At 43.1% G+C, this 19,739-nt stretch overlaps 1 protein-coding gene across 1 annotated transcript in view; it reads right to left on the reverse strand.

Moving 5' to 3' along the window:
* The window catches only part of ADAMTS14 (ADAM metallopeptidase with thrombospondin type 1 motif 14), a 106,453-nt gene that overhangs the window by 22,909 nt on the left and 63,805 nt on the right, over positions 1-19,739 (reverse strand). The window contains exons 7-12 of the mRNA XM_027834889.3: positions 10,842-10,947; positions 8,764-8,907; positions 7,179-7,311; positions 6,387-6,500; positions 2,374-2,522; positions 1,102-1,277 (exon numbers count right to left, since the gene is read on the reverse strand). Coding sequence (XP_027690690.2) covers positions 1,102-1,277; positions 2,374-2,522; positions 6,387-6,500; positions 7,179-7,311; positions 8,764-8,907; positions 10,842-10,947 — 822 coding nt within the window. The remainder of the gene's footprint in view (positions 1-1,101; positions 1,278-2,373; positions 2,523-6,386; positions 6,501-7,178; positions 7,312-8,763; positions 8,908-10,841; positions 10,948-19,739) is intronic.

Genomic DNA, 19,739 nt, shown 5'->3' on the forward strand with positions numbered 1-19,739 from the left:
TCTAAGAAGTACATGATTGGGCAAACAATTTTCAGACTTTGTTGAAATCTGAAATGATTGTTTATGTAGTGAAACACCAAATTCTGCTTGCAGATATGCACGTCAAGTCCCTTTGACATCCTCGCAACTGCAAACACGTTGAGTCAGCTGGTACTACAAAATCACTTGATTCCTTTAATTCAATGAGAGTTGTGCATATCTGAGGACAGAATTTGTCCCACAACAGCTACAAATACAACATATCGTCCAGCACTGTAAAGCAACACAGCATTATGAAAAGACTGTGACAAACATCCAACCTAAAGAAGTGCAGACAGATAAATTTATGTTTAAAACAAGTAGCAGATTCTCTCCTGTTTCACAGATCCTATTGGTAAAAGATAGTGGGGGAGATATCAGAGCACTGATTATGGCTCCCTGATTCTGTTGGCTTTTCTTCACTGTCCCCAGCCCTGATGTAGGTCAGAGCAACTACCTATGGGCCGCACTAACAAATATCCGTGGCACAGGAAAATCAGTTTTGCTCCTCTCGCTTGCCTGGATCTAGGTGCAGGGGTTTTATTTCCCCTGCAATTACTGACAATATCACAGATAAAGCAAAGAGCATTTTCCTGCTGTATTTCAGGTACTTGTGATGTCCTTAGTGCTCGCAATGGAAACCCTCAGCTTCTGTAGGTAAGGGAAAGTGAGTTTTGGGAACCTAAAGGGCTGGTGATGGAATATGGAGCTTTTCACCCCTGGTCTTTAAAGAGCACTGAGATAATACAAGCATAAAAGATATCACATAAAACCCAATTCAATTTTTTCTCTTTAAATGACAGCTCAGTGGGGGGTCTTTGATAGTGTCCTAGCAGTGTGCAAACAGTGGCAGCAGTGTCATTCCAATAGCAAGGAAAAAAAATATATACAGGTCATAAGTTGTGGTAACTCAGGACCAATCCCAGAACTGTCCAAAGAAAGAGCTATCCCCATTGCCATACTGTAGCCTATCCAAACTCTTCTGAATGGTCCCCAGGGAATGTATGCAGCCCACAAAGCAAACAGAAGTCCGGTCGATGGCTACACTAGCACTGCCTGGCCGAATGGGCTGTCTCCACTCACCATCATGGTGCTCATAAGGAAGCCACGTGTGTTTGGAGTTCTGGTGGGTATAATAAGAGTTACGCTTAGAACACTGCTGGGCACGGAAATCTTCATAGGGTCCACGACACTCTTCAGTATTGCAGACCTGGTACTCATAAATGGCACCTGGGCAATGGCGCCCACCATAGGCTGGACTAGAAAATAAATAGGGGGATAAAGAATTTTGAAACTATTTCAGAAAGGGGTACTCAGACCTGACGCAGCACAGCTCTACTTGGGATTGTGTGTGAGGGAGGCTTTCATGACTGCCTCTCTGAAGCATGGAGGTTCTAATACAATAGCATAAGGTCTCATGAAAGCTTTAACTCTAGAAACACCATCCACAGGTCTCCGTGAAATCTTTTTTTCTCTTCACTTGACTGACTTTCCCCACAATCCAGTCCAGATGACCATCATGTTAAAGGACAAACGTGTGCACAGAAAGACTTATTTATATTAGGTTAGTCATTAAAAGCACCAAAGTAACAGTGAAATCTGGTGAGCCCACAATTCATACCTATCACTACCAACTTCGTGCTACTTTGACAGTCCATGTGAGCACACTTGGCTCACAGGTTAGGATTCTTGTCCCCTGCCAGCATATAAAAGCAATGAAGTGGTACAAAGTGCACGTGTACTGCCATAACTGCTAACTGCTATCACCAGGTCACTGAGCCAAGAAGCTGGGTTTGATCCGTTCGGAGCCCATCTGCCTTAACTGTGCTTCTTTATTGTTAGTGCTCCTCTGGGCTAAAGGAAGGTGACCAGCTCAGTTTGATTACGTCAAGCTTCAATCCTATTAGGTGCATGTGGAGAGAAGGAGTTAAACAAATTGTAGCTCAGCGTTTAAATTTAGGGATTACAGCTGGGATTTTCAAATGAGCCTAAGGGAGTAGGATAAACAAATCCTATGGGAGTTAAGAGCCTAATTCCGTCAGGCTCCTTTGACAATCCCATCTTACATATCTGACCATCAGAGATGCCCATGATTTATAGCAACCCAAACGAAGAAAGGATGGACAAGTATATCCCTAAAGTTTGCTAGGCTCTGTGAAGGAGAGTTCCCTTTAATGCTCTGACACTCCGTGCTGTGGTACCTAGGCATGGCCCTTCCTCTCTCCAGTTTACTCAACTGTCCAGAACTTCGCCTTCCTTATGACTGACCTACTGGAGGAAGGAGGAGGTGGCCCTGGTTCTCTGCCACTTCCAATATGGCCAGGACTAAGAGAATTAGCAGAAAGCCAAACTTACGGTGGGTTGTTGCAGTTCCTGCTGCGGGAGCGCACCCCACCCCCACATGTCCTGGAGCAGGAGCCAAATTTGGACCAGGAACTCCAGCTGCCATCCTGGCTGTAAGGCTGCTCTGAAGTCTTCCAGATGCAGTGACCCTTGAAACACCACTGGAACAGGAGAAGAAACAGGGGTTACTGGAACACCTGCCTCTTCATAACTGTCCAGCGTTAGTGAGGAGAGAGATTCTATAGCCACAGGGGCACCCAGCTTAACAACATGGTTTGGAATCTGGGTCTCCCTCTCCTATCGGTCAGATGGACATGACAGACAGTGGCGACTGTGAAGTCATGAAACCTTAAAGTAATAAAGAAAGGTCTCGGGAGCCTGGGTGGAGGAGTGGACTAATGAACTAGCCTATCACCTCCGGAGAGCCAAATTCAAATCCTGACATAGGTCACCAGTGAAGGTGAGCTGGGTTTGGTGGTTTCATCCTAGTTCCCATTTGTTCACATCACATTAGGTAAAACTTCTGCTCAGAAGGCTAGGAATGGGTTGGCAGGGTTCACTGCACAGGTACAGTTCTCTGAGTCCCAGGACCAATATATCAAAGGACATCACAGATCAGAACTGAGGTGCATTGGCAGAGCTTGCACAGCATTTGCCTCTATTATGCTTGGTTCTCACCATGTGCAACAAACTTCTCACTTTCACAAACACAAAATTCAGTAACAAAAGTTATAACAAAATCTCCCATAAACCAGAGATTTGTCTCCACGAAAATTGCCTGGCTCCAGAACCTCAGCTACAGCCAGAGAGCACGCAGCTCAGTTCAGAAAGGGGTGTGAAGGCTGCTCTAAGTCAACAGTTGCCAATGGTTCTAAGGGGCACATACAGCACCAGAGGCACTGGAGGAATATAGAGATGTCCTAGCCATGCCTCCTTTCTCTCAGCCACACCCATTATGCTGGCACCCTGTGGCTGGTTCTGCTAGCTACGTGCCCAGATTACAATAGGGAAGTAGCAGCACGGCACTCCAGGACCTGAGCCATAGTTTTGGTTGACTTTGGTTTGGGGCTTGATACACTGCATCTAATTATTGCGGACCGCAGGGTGTATCCCATGGATCCCACAGCGTGAATGGCACGTGTCCCTCAGCTTCGCATTTAAACAGACAGTGAAGCAATCCAAATCCAGTGGCTTTGCCACAAGAGCATAGAATTACTCTGCGGCCAGGACTAATAGTCTATACTGCTTCAGAGGAACATTGTCAAGCAGTTGAGGCTCAAAATTTGACTTTCCTTAGAACTGTTACAAACTGATGAAGAATATCCTCTAGTTAGTAAATATATAGGGCCAGATCCTCAGCTGGAGTAAAACAGCATAATTCAACTGAAGTCAATATAATGCTTTATACTAGCTGAGGGTCTTGCACCTGGTTTGTTTTGGGTTTTTTTTGTTTTGTTTTTGTTTTAAATCATCTCTTCATATCTGAGAAACTGAAAAACACAATGGCCACTGTTTATTCTTGACAATATCGTATGTTTGCCCCATTGCTGTAGAGACAGAGGCAGAAAGTGCATGAGGACAAGTTCAAGTTTGTTACCTGTGAATGCACAAACCTTGCTAGAAGCTGTTGAATGCACAAACACACATCATTAGATGATTCATCTGCAAGAGATGCCCTTTAAGATCCTTTTTTATGTAAACTGTTTTTTTGGGTTCGTAGCTTGTCTTTCCCTCAACCCGTTAACTTTCTGTCTGTTCAGACACTCCAACATGCACTGCATTGATGATGTCAATAACCCCTATCATTAGCGCTGCAGTCTGCATATGAGGCAGGATAAGTCTGTTTGCATTCAATATTCAGCAGCTTTCTACATTTTCTGGATTTTTACATTTGAGTTCTATAGGATATCAAATAAGAATATTCAGCCAAAGCGTTTCCTTGGCCCTTCTGCAGGCAAAACTCTTGTTGAAATCAGTGGGAATTTTGCTACAGTAAAAACTGAGTATAAATTTCAGGATCTGATCCTTTAAGGGGAAAACGTTATTTTGAATAGAAAATGACTGGCTGGAATGATTTAATTGAGATTGGTCCTGCTTTGAGCAGGGGGTTGGACTAGATGACCTCCTGAGGTCTCTTCCAATCCTAATCTTCTATGATTCTATGACTTGCCTTATCTCGAAGACATTTGGTAACTTCTAAAAAAGTTGGCTTGCTTCTTGACAAATCATGTCCAAAAATATTTGCCAAACTGAAAAGGTCCCAACCACTAGGAAAAGGAATATTAGGAGGCAATAAAATATGGATAATAAAACAAATAAGCATTTTAGCAGATTTGGCTATATTCCTAGCTCTGCCACTAAACAGTTGTATGACCTTAGGTGAGTCACTTCATCTCAGTTTCCTCTGCAATCCTTTTTCTTTCCTCTCTATTTAGACTGTTAAGTTCCTCAGGGACTATCTCTTAGTCTGTGTCTGTACAGCGCCTCGCACAATGGGTCCCTGATCAGTAGGTGCTACTGTAATAACAACAAATAATTTGATACACTGCATAGGCTTTCACATCTAGTCAGCCAATTCAAATCCAACCCAGGCAGAGATATGGAGCTGTCTCTACAAGGTCCTTTTTTGAAATGGGTTGGTCTTCTCAGTCCAGATCCCAGTGGACAAGAATTCATAGCCCCAAACCACCACCACAACTGGCATTAACTAGCCCCTTTTTGGCAGCCACAGGAGAGAGGAAGGGAAATGAACAGGGCTGCAGACTGAACTATCTTTCACCTCTAGAAGTGACAGCTCGTGATCAGGGTTGAGAAACACTGGCAGGATGATGCCACTGCTGCCCATGCTATGCCTGCTGTGTGGATAAACCACAGATTTCAGTCTCCAGATGTTCAATCTCAGCACCTTTCACCACCATTATATGTAATGTGCACACACACATTTACAACCTAATTTTAGAAGTTCTAGACAGGGCTCATTTAAGGACAAGCTGTTCAATAAGGCAACATCTTGTGTGAGATCACTGTGACTTATTTTAAAGTTATTAGAAATTGTTCATTATTTTAAACATGTCCATCCACTATGACAAGATTTCATTCTCAAATGTTGGCATGATATGGAATAGGAAGTTTCATGCCACAACATCTAAGCATTTTATATCCAGATTTCCCCTTCAAATAAGTTTATTTTGGGGGCAGCTTCTTCAAAATGCAAAGTTTTCTGCTGTCATTGCCTCTGGGACTTCATGTCTGAATAAAAATCGAGTCCAACGCTCCAGTTGCTTTTCTGACTCATTGGCACTTGCATACTGTGGTAACGAACATTATAGGAAACCCTGAAGTAGACAGATCCTGTGATGAAGTTATAATCCTGAATTTATGACATCACAGTCTGTTACCATGGCATTAACTATAACATCACAAAGTTAGCAAGCAGTATGGCTTCACTTTAGAACAGAGTAGCAGGAGCAGATGGTCTGTAAGGAAGAAAAGCCCTTGTCTGAACATAGATGTACTGGATAATTAGGGAAAAAAACAACAATAACTGTACTCCTTTAAGTGAGGAAAATGTTGAAAGCCACATAAGTGGAAATGATTATGAGTGAGTAATTATAAAGTAATGCTTAGCATGGACACTTCTCTCAAAGGCGCACTGTTGTCTCTAAAGGAATGGGCCCTTCCAATCTTTCTGAATAAAACATATGGTACAGAGCAGATGTAAAAAGAGATGTGCTTTTCAAGACGCATGAGACTATAGTTCCTCTTTTCCCCAGGCCTGTAATTTAAATATGACTTACAAACACTTTTCTTACGGAGTACAGTGTACGTTCAGTGTGTACACGTGCCTGGATCTGCATGAGTCAGTCTGTGCACGCATAAATAAATATCAGTGCCTGTATCAGTGTATTCGCATGCCTCAGCATGTATGTGCATGTACATTTTTGAATGTACCATTATGATGAGGGTCCTGTCTATTTCCCAGTAATAGTGAATCCAGTCTGTATCCTGCCCACTGCCGCAGGTACCTTGCCTGATGAACATTCGGTCCCATCCAAGGGGGGCCCTTTCTTCGTTTTGCAGAAGTAAGGGTTATCTGGATGGCTGCACCACAGCTGCTTGCAAGGGTCAAAGGTTCTGAACTGTGAAGCAAACAAGAGCCCTTCTGTTATTGTAATGGGTAGATAGTCTAACCGCCTCATCCACTCTCAACCCTGAAATTATGAGCATGTAAGAGAGAGAGCAGGGAGAGTCAAGAACTCTGAACCTTTCCCATTGCAGAGATTCAGACCCCAGGGAGGCAGAAGCAACTTCATGAAATTAGTTTTGAAGTGAAGCTGAGAGTGCCTCTTGTTTCAAACAACTGTTTTCAACCCACTTGGACCCCTTCCCTCTCCTACAGTCTGAATGTAGACAATCCTAGCTCCTTCGTTTTGAAGTCGCTTTTCTAATCCCCAGTCCAGAAATTTGTTGCAGCTCTTCCATCGGGCCAACAGAAGATGCAATCATCCTCCAGGGTGCTCTCACTTCTGATCCAATCTGGTGAACAGGAGGGAACAGAAAAGACTGGAGCCAGTCCCTCCACCCTAATCCTCTTGGAGGCTAAATAAGCCTAATAAACCACGCCAGACAATGACCAGAGACATCGCAAGATGCTACCAAACCCAGGGCTACTTCACACTTGGCCCACAGAACCGCTATGCAACACCCCCACCCCCACTGCCTCCTTAGTGCACTCTGTCACTGAGTGGGACTTCCTTTCATTCTACAGCCAGAGAATGGGAAAAAATCCAGACCCTATTAATAGGAGCAATACTCACAGCTGTGCATGTTTTGTAACCCACACCGAAGTCAAAGCGGCACTGTTCATCCATAGAGTAATTGATTCCCGGGAGCTCTGGTAACTTGGGCCATTCATGCTCAAAGGGATCGTCTAGCAGGCAGTCATAGGAACTGCAATGACATCAGGCCAAGACAAAGTTGCATTGAATGTTGCAAAATCTACTCTTTCCCCACACCTTTCTTCTTTATTGTTTTGTGATTTTACCTATCTATTCCCCTGACCTCCCGTATTAAGACATCTTTATTTTCTTGACCCTCCCCCACAACCCTTACAATAGCCACCACCACCATGTGCATTTTTCCATGAGCTAGGAGAGGATGATGCATGGCCTCCACCAAAGCCATTTCACAGGCTGGGAGCAGCACCCTCCGAGAAAAAAATTGTCTCTGCTACAACAGCTCTGGCGGTGTCCATCATCACTCGCTGACAACTCCTCCCTTCGGGTGAAGAACCGGCAAGTTCACTACCAGGTGCCTAACTGTCACCGTCAAGGAAAAACTCTACATTAGCAATAGGTGCTGTAGTCACAACACATGCAAGGTGGTCAGAAGATTCCAGTCCAGGATTTATTGCTACTTCTCCTTCCCAAAATAAAAAGGTTGAAATGAAACCAAATCCTGGCTAGATTCAGCTGGTTATAAAGCTGTCCCTCCTGTAATTCTTTTTAAATTTTACTTCAAACAAATGCCCAACTTACTGGGGTGTTACACTTTCTGCAAGATGCAAAACACTGGCCAGTCTAAAGGCTAGGCAGGGGCATTGCAGGTAGAAACATGTGAACTGCTCAACTCAAGGTGCAAAATTACTTAACATCAGCTTTGATGTGTCCTCAAAATAGCAATGATTCACTTGAATTTTGTGTGAGAGTGTGTGTGTGAGAGAGACTGTGTGTGTGTGTATATAACTTTTTGTGAACCTCAGCTTCAGCGATATCTGCATCTTTTTCAGGCTACTATTTGCACAGTCCGTTGAGTAAGAACCTGATTTGTTAAGGCAAGTCACAGGAGGAGGTCACATATTTTTCTACTGTGTTGCTGAATGGCTAGACCTATCCCAGGTGATCAGAAGTGTCAGTTCAGCAAAAGTCACTTTCACATAAACATTTTTCAATGAAGATATGAACATGATCTTTGGAGAGACCCAGGGGCTCTCCCTCCAGTACGTTTTTTCATGTATTGAGTATGGTATGTTCTGAGCCTATTCAGCAATGATCATCAGTCCATAGCACAAAATTAACAGATCAATAAATGCAAAATAAATGCAATTCATTATATCACTAAAAGAAGGGGAGAATTAACAGGGAAGCTAAAGTAAGCACTGTCTTTCAAGGTCGGGGTTCAGAGACCAGAGTTAAGGCCCTAAGAGAAAGTTTATATTGTGTCTCCTGCACAAGATTCTTTTTGGTTTTGCTTTCCTTATTCAAATGTATCTTTGCAATAAGAATGCTTCCACTCTCATTCTTCCATGTCTACGCTAGTTCATACAAATGCATGCAATCATTCATTTGTACAATAAAAACATAGACTAGCTAGTCTAAATCATAGTTGTTGAAATTGACCTACTGTATGTATCGGTTCAACTCCTGCTTGCTGCATCGGGACCAATGGTAACGGTGGAATGCAGCTTGCACTAGTGGTGCCATAATGCTCCCCATGCTGGTCTCATCTGCACACCGGTTCCCCTGGCCATCATGTTCCATACCTAACCTGTTAAAAAAGCTGGTGAGTTGTGTTCCAAAGGGACATGCCAGATAGACAGTTATCAGTAGCATTTTGGATAAGAACATTTCCTGTAAAAGCCTCTATTTAACTGGATGAGGAAGGAGGCATATTCACTGCATCTCTTCCACTGGTTGAACCAATAGTTGCGACTTTTCCAGCATTCCATGCGATTCCTGCTCCAGTAAGAGTGCTGGTCTGCACAGAGACAGAGCAGGAATAAAATGCAAGGAACTGAACTTACCAGCTATGGCTATTAGAACTAAGAGCCGGCCTCTAGGATATGGCTCAGGCTCAACTCAGGGGCATAAGAAAAGTCTTTGTCCAAGACAGGAACTTACAGAAGAGGCTTCTAAATTTTTCACAGCTGAGATCCTGAGTAGTGATGTACTAGAAATTCAAGGATTGCAGACACTACAGGTCCTAGCAGATAAAGCTCCATTTTGATCCTAACAGTCCCTTCTGAGTTAAATAAGGAGCCTTTTTTGATGGAACATGTACTGTCTGCCTGCTGCACACCAATTCTAAACGTGGGCAAGGGAAAAACCTTGTTGCAGAATTTTATTGGTCACATTTGGCCTGTGGGCTTCAGTTTGGGCATTTTTTCTTTAGAGGAACTTCAGAATGCTGACTTGAGAAAAACTCAAATGTTTGAAAACCAGAAAATGCAAAGTTAAGATTGTCCATGAAACTTAACACATTGACTGCAGCTGGAGTGTATGTAAACAATTCCCATTGGCTACTGCCATGTCCAGGGGAACAGAGGGTAAGTGGCACGGATATTCTTTGTTTTTTTTTAAATTTTATTCTCTAATAGTGCTAGATGGAATCCCATGAGAGACACTGAATGGATATATAAAAGGAGGTGAAGAGATTGTACATTTCTGGGGTTGATAAAATAAAGATATGTGTGTTAACAGGGCACACTGGCGCATTGCTGAAAGACGGCAGAGTTAAGGTTGCATAGGCAACCTTAACTCTGCATTTCCTGGTTTTCAGAAGTTTTGAGTTTTGCTCAAGTTAGCATTCTGCAAGATGACATACCACCAAGCAACCTTAACTCTGCATTAATGTAGGTTGGGTTTTTTTTGCCACTGAATACATATACATACTCCCATTAGCATTGCTGAGGAGAACAGAATAACGGAAACGAGATGGAAGAGGTTTATTCATATCAAGATCGCTCACTACAATATTATTTTCAGAATGTTTGTCCAGTCTAGTTTGAAATTATTCAAGCAATAGGGCTTTCTATCACTTTGTTCAGAGCCTACTGTTTCTCACTTTTGGAAATATTTCTTTCTGTATACACCAAATATTGCTATTCTTGATTCCATCCCATTATTCCCTCTTACAGCCCCTTGAATCACTCTGTTCTCGACTGAGAGGCTGTTGTACTCACAGGAGAAGCAGGCAGACAACCTGGGGGCACTTGTACATACCAGAATGTGTCTGGTAATTAAAGGACTTTGGAGGTTATAGTTTATATCTATACATGAGTAGTAGGTGAAATTTTATGTTTCTGCCCACTTTACAGCACCTCCACCTACAATTCACGTTTAGAAACAAAACACAACATCCAAAGACATTCAATTTCCAGATTCATTCCGGTACCAAAGTGACAAATTCTAAGATGTGCAGATATGTAGACTGTAAACTCTAAGGCAGAGATTGCCTTTGAGTTCCTCACTAGACTTACTATACTACAAAGAGATTTATTCACTACTGTATTTGCCCGTTTTAGCAGCCATGTCAGTAACTTGGAGGGCCATTATTTCATCACATCACAACTTCTCATACGTCAGCAAGTCCACTGCATACAGCAATGCTGAGCCTGGGGGACTAAACACCCTGCTGAACTATCATGCAACGATGAAGAAAAAAAAAGATAAAATGTCCAACTGTCTCCTCCAATGACTTACACATGGCCGGTCTCGTGGGCAACCACGAATGCTGAGGAGAATCCATCTTCGTGGTTGAGAGTACAACTGCGTAGAGGGTGGCACATACCAGTGACGGGAGCATAACCTGGAGCAAGACAGAAGACAAAGCAAGAGAAAGGAGGTGGGTGGTTCATGAGAAGGGAAAAACCACAAGCTAGAGCCATTCCAAATGTATTTCATGCCCAGCTCCCTGCTGAGGGACACGGAATCCACAGCTGCCTGGGAATATAAATGAAGCCTATCAGATGTTCTACCGGCTCATATCTCACGGAGGGAAACGGGCCTGGAGGGTATTAGAATTACACACTGTTTGAACCTTGCCTTGCCACCTGCAATAACTGTGTTGCATTCATTCCTGGCTCATTCTCACACTAAGGGAACAGCAAACATTGTCGATATCTTAAACAAATGCACCAGCAACTGCTATAATCCAATGGCCACCTGTTCAGATGGATTGAAAACATATTTGACAGCCTCCTCGCCCCTTTCTGCACCTATTCGCATCTCTGACTGCACATCTGACTTGCCAGCTCCTTCTCAGATTAATCTCATAGTAGTTTCCCCTGTAATTTTCCTCAGAAGCTTGTTGCACTAGGTGGCAGAAGGGATTGCTCATGGGTTACAGAGTCTTTTACCCTGAGATTGCTGTTTCGACTCTGGTCCAATCCACAGTCCCGAAAACTGTAATCATCTGATGGCTGTTTGATAGCCTATGTCAGTGGCTCTCAACCTTTGCAAACTACTGTACCCCTTTCAGGAGTCTGATTTGTCTTGCGTACCCCCAAGTTTCACCTCACTTAAAAACGACTTGCTTACAAAATCAGACATAAAAATACAAAAGGGTCACAGCACACTGTTACTGAAAAATGGCGTACTTTCTCATTTTTACCATATAATTATAAAATAAATCAATTGGAATATAAATATTGTACTTACATTTCGGTGTATAGTATATAGAGCAGTATAAACAAATCATTTAGTTTGTACTGACTTCACTAGTGCATTTTATGTAGCCTACTGTAAAACTAGGCAAATATCTAGATGAGTTGATATACCCCCTGGAGGACCTCTGCATACCCCCAGGAGTATGTGTAGTCCTGGTTGAGAACCACTGGCCTATGTGAAACGGACTGGCAGTCTCAGCCCAGTTTATAATAGAGAGGTGGACACCAACTGACAATCTCATCAGACAAAAACTTAATCAGCCTGGAAGCCAATCTACCTTCACAGTTTTCCAGGTCAAGGAGATGGGTGGTGTGGAGCAGCCTGTACGCTGCAGCTGTCAGCGCAATGGATATACAAGGGATAGTCTCTGTGGCAACTTTCATCAGCACTAAATAAAAAAAAAATCCCTCTGACCCTGGAATGCTCCCTGGCATTTCAGGCTCTTTTGGGGCAATGAGCAAATGGAGAGAACTGATCAAGGATGTGCGGGAAGTTCTCCCCCGTCCCTCTCACAAGTTGATTTAATTTGCACTAGTTATTCAGCAGTGAGTGATAGTATCTGGAGCAGCGCCACAGCAGGCAAAACTAAGAGGGCAACGTGTCAGGTAGGTGACAAGAGGGGAAAACAAACACTACCAAGAAAGAAACCTAAGCCAAGGAGTTGACCAAATACCTCAACTGGTGAGTACCCACTGGGACATGGACATGGTTTCTAGTGAGGTCATCTTGGTTGCCTGTGCCAAGAACAGGCTAATATTACACTTACATACCCAAACATTCCTAATATTTTCCATTCCATAATGGTAATGCATCTTGACTAACCAGACTGCATGTGCAGAATGGCACCACTGTTCAATTTAACCCCATCTCCTCCTACAGGCAGCAGACGAATGTACAGATTCTATGTCAATATTGGTGGCTGCCACCTTCTGCGCCACGGGCCATGAGCACCCAATGCAGCTGATGGTTCTCATTGCTCTGAAGAAATTCGATATAAAATAGGCCATGGAAAAAGCACCCCAGCCAGGACAGCAGTTCCTTTAGAGGGTGAATTTGGGGGCTAATGAAAGGGAATGGATGAGAGGTAAGCATAATGTGTACTAATGTGCAAGGTTACACAAGCAGCCTTGTCAATGCACTTCTGTGCTAATCTGCAACACCCCTGAACTCTCCTATAGCTGTGTGAATGCTGCACTTCCATCCTGACCTGCAGATCTCTACTATACACATCCCGGTGCTCTCCAGACCAGAGATTACAAAAATGAGAATTATGTGGCTGATAGGACATGGACAAATGTTCACAAGGAACTGAGATAGAATCAGAGAGCAGGGAAGGATATGCATCTACCCAGTACACTATCCTTCGATCAAGTCATGTGCAGTGGGTCAGCTGTGCATGGCGTAGCCATGTCCCATTTTTCAATCTTGTGGGGAGGGGTGGTTTCATACTTCATTTCTGCCAAATTCAAATTCAAGCTTTGCCACCTTCTCGAATGAACTCTGAAATATATGGCTTTTAAAAGACCCTTTTTGGGATCCAGGGAAAGGCAGCTAATGAAGGAAAGGCTTATAAGTTCTACAGAGGTTTAGTAAAAGTGGGGCCAGATCATGCTGTGCCACTTTGTCACCAGGCATTTTTGGATAGTAAAGATATTAAAGGAAGTCTAAATGAATTATTTATGGAGCTGAGCTGCTACTAATCAGCAGGAGATGGGAGTTTGGTGACCATATTCTCACAAACACCCATGTTCTCTGGGATAATTAGGATAGAGGAGAGGATAATTAGAACTGTAAGAATAGTTCAGGTGGAAATCTGAACCCATCAGAATCAATCCCATTCACATGTGACAAAGGAACTCAAACATATGAAAGTCTGGGTTCAACACCCTTGGCATAACGTCATAGCCTGATGCTGCTTGCCTCACAGTGATCTGTCAGCACAGAAGAGTCTGCATTCCAGAGGATGGGCACAGGGAAGGTCTCTGTGCATGGGCAAGCAGTCAGCTAAGAACCCCCCTGAACTCTGGGAGCCTGTCCCTATGTCTGCTTTCCATGCCGCTGCCCATCTCATTCCTACGCTCTGGAAACTGATTCTTGGTCTATCCTGAAAAGTTGGCATTTTAAAGCACATGAGCTTGCTGCAGTGGCACTGAAAAGTCCGGAAATGTGCACAGACACACTGTCAAAACTCTCAGTGCCAGATTTATTACTGTGATCTCTAAGTTACTGTAGCTTCCATGTTTAGTCATTTTGGCCCAAATTTGTTCCCACTAAAATCAATCAATGATCAGTGCTAGCAAATAAATCAATGCAGCTGACCTTAACAGGAGCGGCGCTGTGCTCTAACGACTGTTTCAGCCTGACTGACTCCCTCCCCTGGCTGAAATCCCTATTTTGAACATTGACACTATGCTGCTGTTTTTCCAGGAAGCTTGTGACTGCAGTGACTTCTCTCTACTATGTATCTTCCAGGCCATTTGTTCCCCAGAAACCCAGTAGTGGTGGAACAACCAATATTAATTACTCTGGAACAAGGTGGAGTGGGAAGGATGTGAGTAGAACTGAATCTAATTCATAAACAATGGATGAGTGGATCGGCACTTTGTACAGCTGGCCAAGGATGATAAAATAACGCAAAAGTGAACAGTTTCCTGAGGACTCCTCCCAAATGAAGGTCCGGAAGACATTAGTAGTTGACTCCATGGCCACCCTGATAGGACTGAATGCCTGCAGTAAAGGCAGTTGTTAAGAAAAAAGGAGTTCAATTAAATCGTTGTATAATTCTTTACACTTGTGCTCTCTGTCTGTGTGTTTACCTCATGCTACAAGGAGTTTCCAAGACCAACAGCTATGTTCCAGTGTTCCCATAGTAATGGTCCGTCACAAGTAAGGTAGTCAACTGGGCAAACACGGAACTGGACAAGACATGACTTCTAGGCTTCTACAGAGACAATGGATTGGGGTTCCGGCCATGAGAGTCATGTTTGTAAATAGGGATCTTAAGGAGGTAAATAAACAGGGCCCTTCCAGGGACCTTCTGGAAATGCAGACTGAGAGAGTCATAGAAGCTACATATTTGGGGCAAGGGCCAACGGTGTAATACACCTTTAGGTGCTCCGTGGTTGGTATCCTAGCAGCCGCCACTGTTAAACAGGGATTTGGGACAGGGAAAAAAGAAGCCTCCCTGAAATAGTCTGAAGGAGGCAGCTCAAAGACTGAGCCACATGGAGCCCAGAAGAGACTAGGGAAGAGGAGAGGAGGGAGGAACGACAAGAGACCATGTTGTCTTATTGGGCTGTGCTGGGTCAGATACAGCCAGTTATGACCATACTGCTGGGCACACTAGCATTACTGCAATACAATCCCCAGGCCATTAAAGAGAAATCAAATAATGGAAGATGGGGAGCAGGACAGGAGCTATTGGGGCTTTGACTGGTACAAACAACACAAATACACTTCAGGAGGACAACAAGGGGGGCATATAGCTAGCAAGTATGCAGCAGTCTCCCAAACAGCTGATTCCTAATCATTCCTTAAGGAGAGTTCAATAATGGTACAAATAGGCACCAGTCAATCAAATGACTACACCTGACTTTCAATCATTCCTATTTATGCGCCCTCAGGGTGCAATGGCCAACTCTGGTAGCTGCCTCTGACTCGAGCTCAATAGCGTGGACCTTCTGAGATGCGTGCGCACACACAGTATGTGCCATGTTATGTGTATGTTTACTGAGAGACTGGATTGAGTACTATTTGGTGAATATGTTATTTGGCAATTTTGTCAGTTTTCAACAAATAATTTTTAATGATATTCAACCAGCTCAATAACCGGTGAAATACTACTTATCAATTAAATTGTTTGCTAAAAAACCCAGCAATTTTAAGTGACTAATTTGTTTGAATATTTTTTCTGACATTCAGCCAATTGTCCTTAGAAACAGAATGTATATTTTCTATAGAGCCTGCTTACTCTGGAATTTTCAAAGGAGCATAAGTTTCTTAAAATACCATTTTTCTTTTTTTTCAAACCAACCCAAGTCAAGTTCTTAAAAATGTAGCCTTCTCTTTGAACAAGTATGGTGAGAATTTTTTAACATGGAAAATCTGCGTTCACCCTCTCCAAACTCACATGGCTAAAGGGACTTTATTCAAACTCAAACTTTCAGACAAAAAAAATATTATCTTCAGAAAAAGACCGATGCACAATTTTTGAGAGCTTAACGAAATCATCTGCTCTAGGTGAGGTGGTGGTCAAAATGGCAAGCAAGATGTAACAGGCTGAATCAAGAAAAAGACAGAGAGAAATGCTGAGAGTACAAGAATCCCATTGTATGGGCCACACCTTAAATACTGTGTTCAGTTCTGGCCAAACCTTTTAAATAAATATATAGAAATGGTCCCGAGAGGGTGCAACAAAAATTATTAGACCCATGGAAAGTTTTTCTATTTGAGTAGAGATTGAATAGATTTTGTTTAGAGTCCAATACTGAATGGTAAAGGAAGGTCAATTTACTCTCTCAAAACAGAAGACCACCAATGAAGGACGGTACCCAATGAATTAAAAGGACAATCCATTTGAAAATGATAAAAAAATTACTCAAAAAATACTTAACCTGTGAGCCTCACTGGCAAAAGGTTTTACTGAGGCAAAAAGCACAGTAGGATGCAAAAGATGAGGAGATATTTATATGGATAATAAAAATGTCCTAAGTTATCACAGCTAGCATTACAAAATATTCAGTAACATAAATGTTCATGTTTCCAAGCACTTGCTAACCACTAACTGGATTTAGCAAGAAACTTCCTCCAGCAACTGCCTGTTATCAAATTATTGCCCATTATTGAGGGTTTACTCCTTCCTGTGGCATACCTGGGGCTGGTCACTGCAGAGGAAGCTACCAGCTAGATGAACCATTAGTCTAACCCATTATTATAATTCCTATGTTCAGGCAATGACCAGGCACGGAAAATTTCAAACCAATAGATTAATATTTTGGAAAATTATGGGCATAGGAAAACAGAATGCTATAATGGACACAGTTTGCAACCTTAACTATCGTGGCTTCACTGTGTACATGCTATAGGGGGAGGGAGGGAATCTTATTTTGTTTCAGTTTAAACATTCATTTTTTTCTTCAGTTTCAATGTGCGCTTGAGTGTGTTTCTGAATATGATCAACTTGATTCCCCTGATTCTGACACCTTGTGGGACAATTTCAAGAATAAGACACTAGCTACTGCCAAGGATGTCTTTGGAATAACAAAGAAAAAACAACCTGACTGGTTCGCCGTGTCTGAACATCTGCTGCTCCCACTCATGGAAAAGAAGAAGCATGATCGCTTAACTTTACTTCAACTCTACTAGGTCCAGAACTCTTACACTTAAAGAGGCTACGGCTGTGGTCCAGAAAGCCACCAGAGAATGTGCCCAGAAGTATTAGCAAGACCTGTGCAAAAAAATTCAGACCTGCTTAGAAAGAGGGGACATTCGTGGTACCTATGATGAAATCAAAGAGGCACTTGGTTCAATTTGTAAAAAGACTGCAAACCTGAAAGCTAAAGATGGTAACCATCCTGACAGACAGGCAAGAACAACTTGTCTGTTTATCAGGGTTGTGTCCTCAGTACCTTCCTTTACGGCTGTGAAAACTGGATCACATACTCTGAACAGGAGCAGAGATTGAACAGCTTCCACCTTCGCTGTCTCAGAAAAATCCTTGAAGTCACTTGGGACCAACAGATCACTAACTACGAGATCCTTGAGAGAACCGGCCTACGGTCTATGCAGACTATGCTGGACACTCACAGACTTCACTGGCTGGGACACATGGAACATATGCCTCAAGATCATCTGCCAAAATCTGTGCTCTATGGCCAACTCAAGAACTACTCACGATGTAGAGGAAGGCCAAAACTTTGATATAGTGACAAGGTCAAGCAAGGCCTCAAGAAATTCAGCATTCCCACTGACAACTGGGAGAACCCTGCCTACTGCTCAGTCTAGAAAAGCCAGGTCAAGGCTCGTGCAGTCATCATCGAGAGCCATAAGAAAGCCCAGCCTGAGGCCTGCAGGCATGCCGGGAAGCAGAGTGTACTCCAACCTCCAACTGGTGAATGGATCTGTAGCCACTGTGGGAAGGTGTGCCGTTCATGCAGTGCGCTCTTCTCCCACACTACTGTTAAGCACTATTGACTAACTGACTTTGCCATCTTTCCTTTCATCTCTCAAGATGTTGGATGGCCACACAGTCCACATATTTAGGCTAACTCAGACACCTGTAATTTGTTTTATTGGGTTGGACTTCCCCATGCTAGGTTCTAGACTCTGAGGTCAGTGGCTCAGTGCTGTTCCCTGCAATTTGAGCCAGCTATGCTGCTGCATTCTGGCACCCATCCGCTCACTCAAAAATACTGTGTGAAGAACTGAATGACTATGGATGTCTACTGCAATTAATCTTTGAATTCATTGGTCCTAGGAAATTAAGAGGAGCTATTCCAATGTGAAGTCTGTCAGTTAAGCACACAGATCTTATTGTTTGTTAGTTTGCACTATGTACTAGACTAAAGCACTCTGCTTTGGAATAGAGTTCTATGGGCTTGGCAGGTTCTGCAGTCTCTTGTGTGGATGAAGAGCAAGGGTGGACCTGTGATCAGCTAAAGACTGATTCTTGGAAGAGCTAACAGAGGCTAGCTCAGGATTCTTTTCCTATTCCTCATCCTTCCCACACATACCAGAATGACTCAAACCAAAAATGAATGTGTTTTTATGCAATGTTCCGGTTACTGATGTGTTTCATTATCTCCATCAAAAATCTCAGACATTGTCACCACAGAGGGAATGAGTAGAAGGAAGTCTGGAACTAGTCCTTTGAAGATGATGGTATTCAAAAAAATGGAACCTGCTAAGACAAAAAAAGGAATTAACCCTCATATGGCCACAGAAACCCTGCCACAGACACTCATTTTTCAAAATGAAAATGAAATGCTGGAAGGCACTTCATCAAATTCACTGATATCTGAGCTTTTGCATTCCTATGCACAGTATAATCTCAGCCTCTAAGGTCAGAGGGCCAATAGGAGCACAGGAAGTGCAAGGGAAGAAGGCTTTTTTAGGTTCATGGAATGTTCCCATTCTCAGCTCTACGGTGACCAAGGAACTGGCCCTTTTAAAACCAGGTTTTAAAATATTTTGTATGCAGAGGTCCTCCCACTGGGCACAATGAGCAAAGCTGAAGTTTTATGCTTTCTTTACATTGTTGTTGTTTTGGTTTGGTTTGGGTTTTTTTGCAGTACCTGGGACATTATTGACAGGTAAGTGTCTAATGTCCAACATAGTCCTAGTTGGGTTTGTGATGACCAGGAGAGCCACATGGTGAACTGACAGCCAGGTGTAAAGATTTCGGATCTCTCGAGACACATAGCAAGACTTATGTGCAGTGCTGGGGAGGAGCTGGTGGTTCTGGTACGTGTAGGTACCAGTGACAAAGGGAAAGGTAGGAGAGAGATCCTGGAGGGCAAATTTAGGCTACTGGGTAAGAGATTAAAATCCAGGACCTCCATGGTAGCTTTCTCTGAAATGCTTCCAGTTCCATGCACAGGCCAGTTAAACAGGCAGAACTGCAGGGTCTCACTGCATGGATGAAATGACGGAGTACGGGAGGAGAGGTTTCAGTTTTTTTAGGAACTGGAGAACCTTTTGGGAAAGACAGAGTCTTTACAGGAAGGATTGACTCTACCTAAACCAAAATGGAACCAGATTGCTGGCATGTAGAATTAAAAACTTTGTATAGCAGTTGTTAAACTAAGGGTTAGGGGAAAGCTGACAGATGAGGAGGAGCACATGTTTTGGACAGGGACATCCCTTAGGGGAGGATCTATAACAGGGATTATCTATATTCTAGTAAAGAGGAGATGATAGAAGTTGATAAATACA

Source organism: Chelonia mydas, chromosome 7, assembly GCF_015237465.2.
Source record: "Chelonia mydas isolate rCheMyd1 chromosome 7, rCheMyd1.pri.v2, whole genome shotgun sequence".
Taxonomy (NCBI): domain Eukaryota; kingdom Metazoa; phylum Chordata; order Testudines; family Cheloniidae; genus Chelonia; species Chelonia mydas.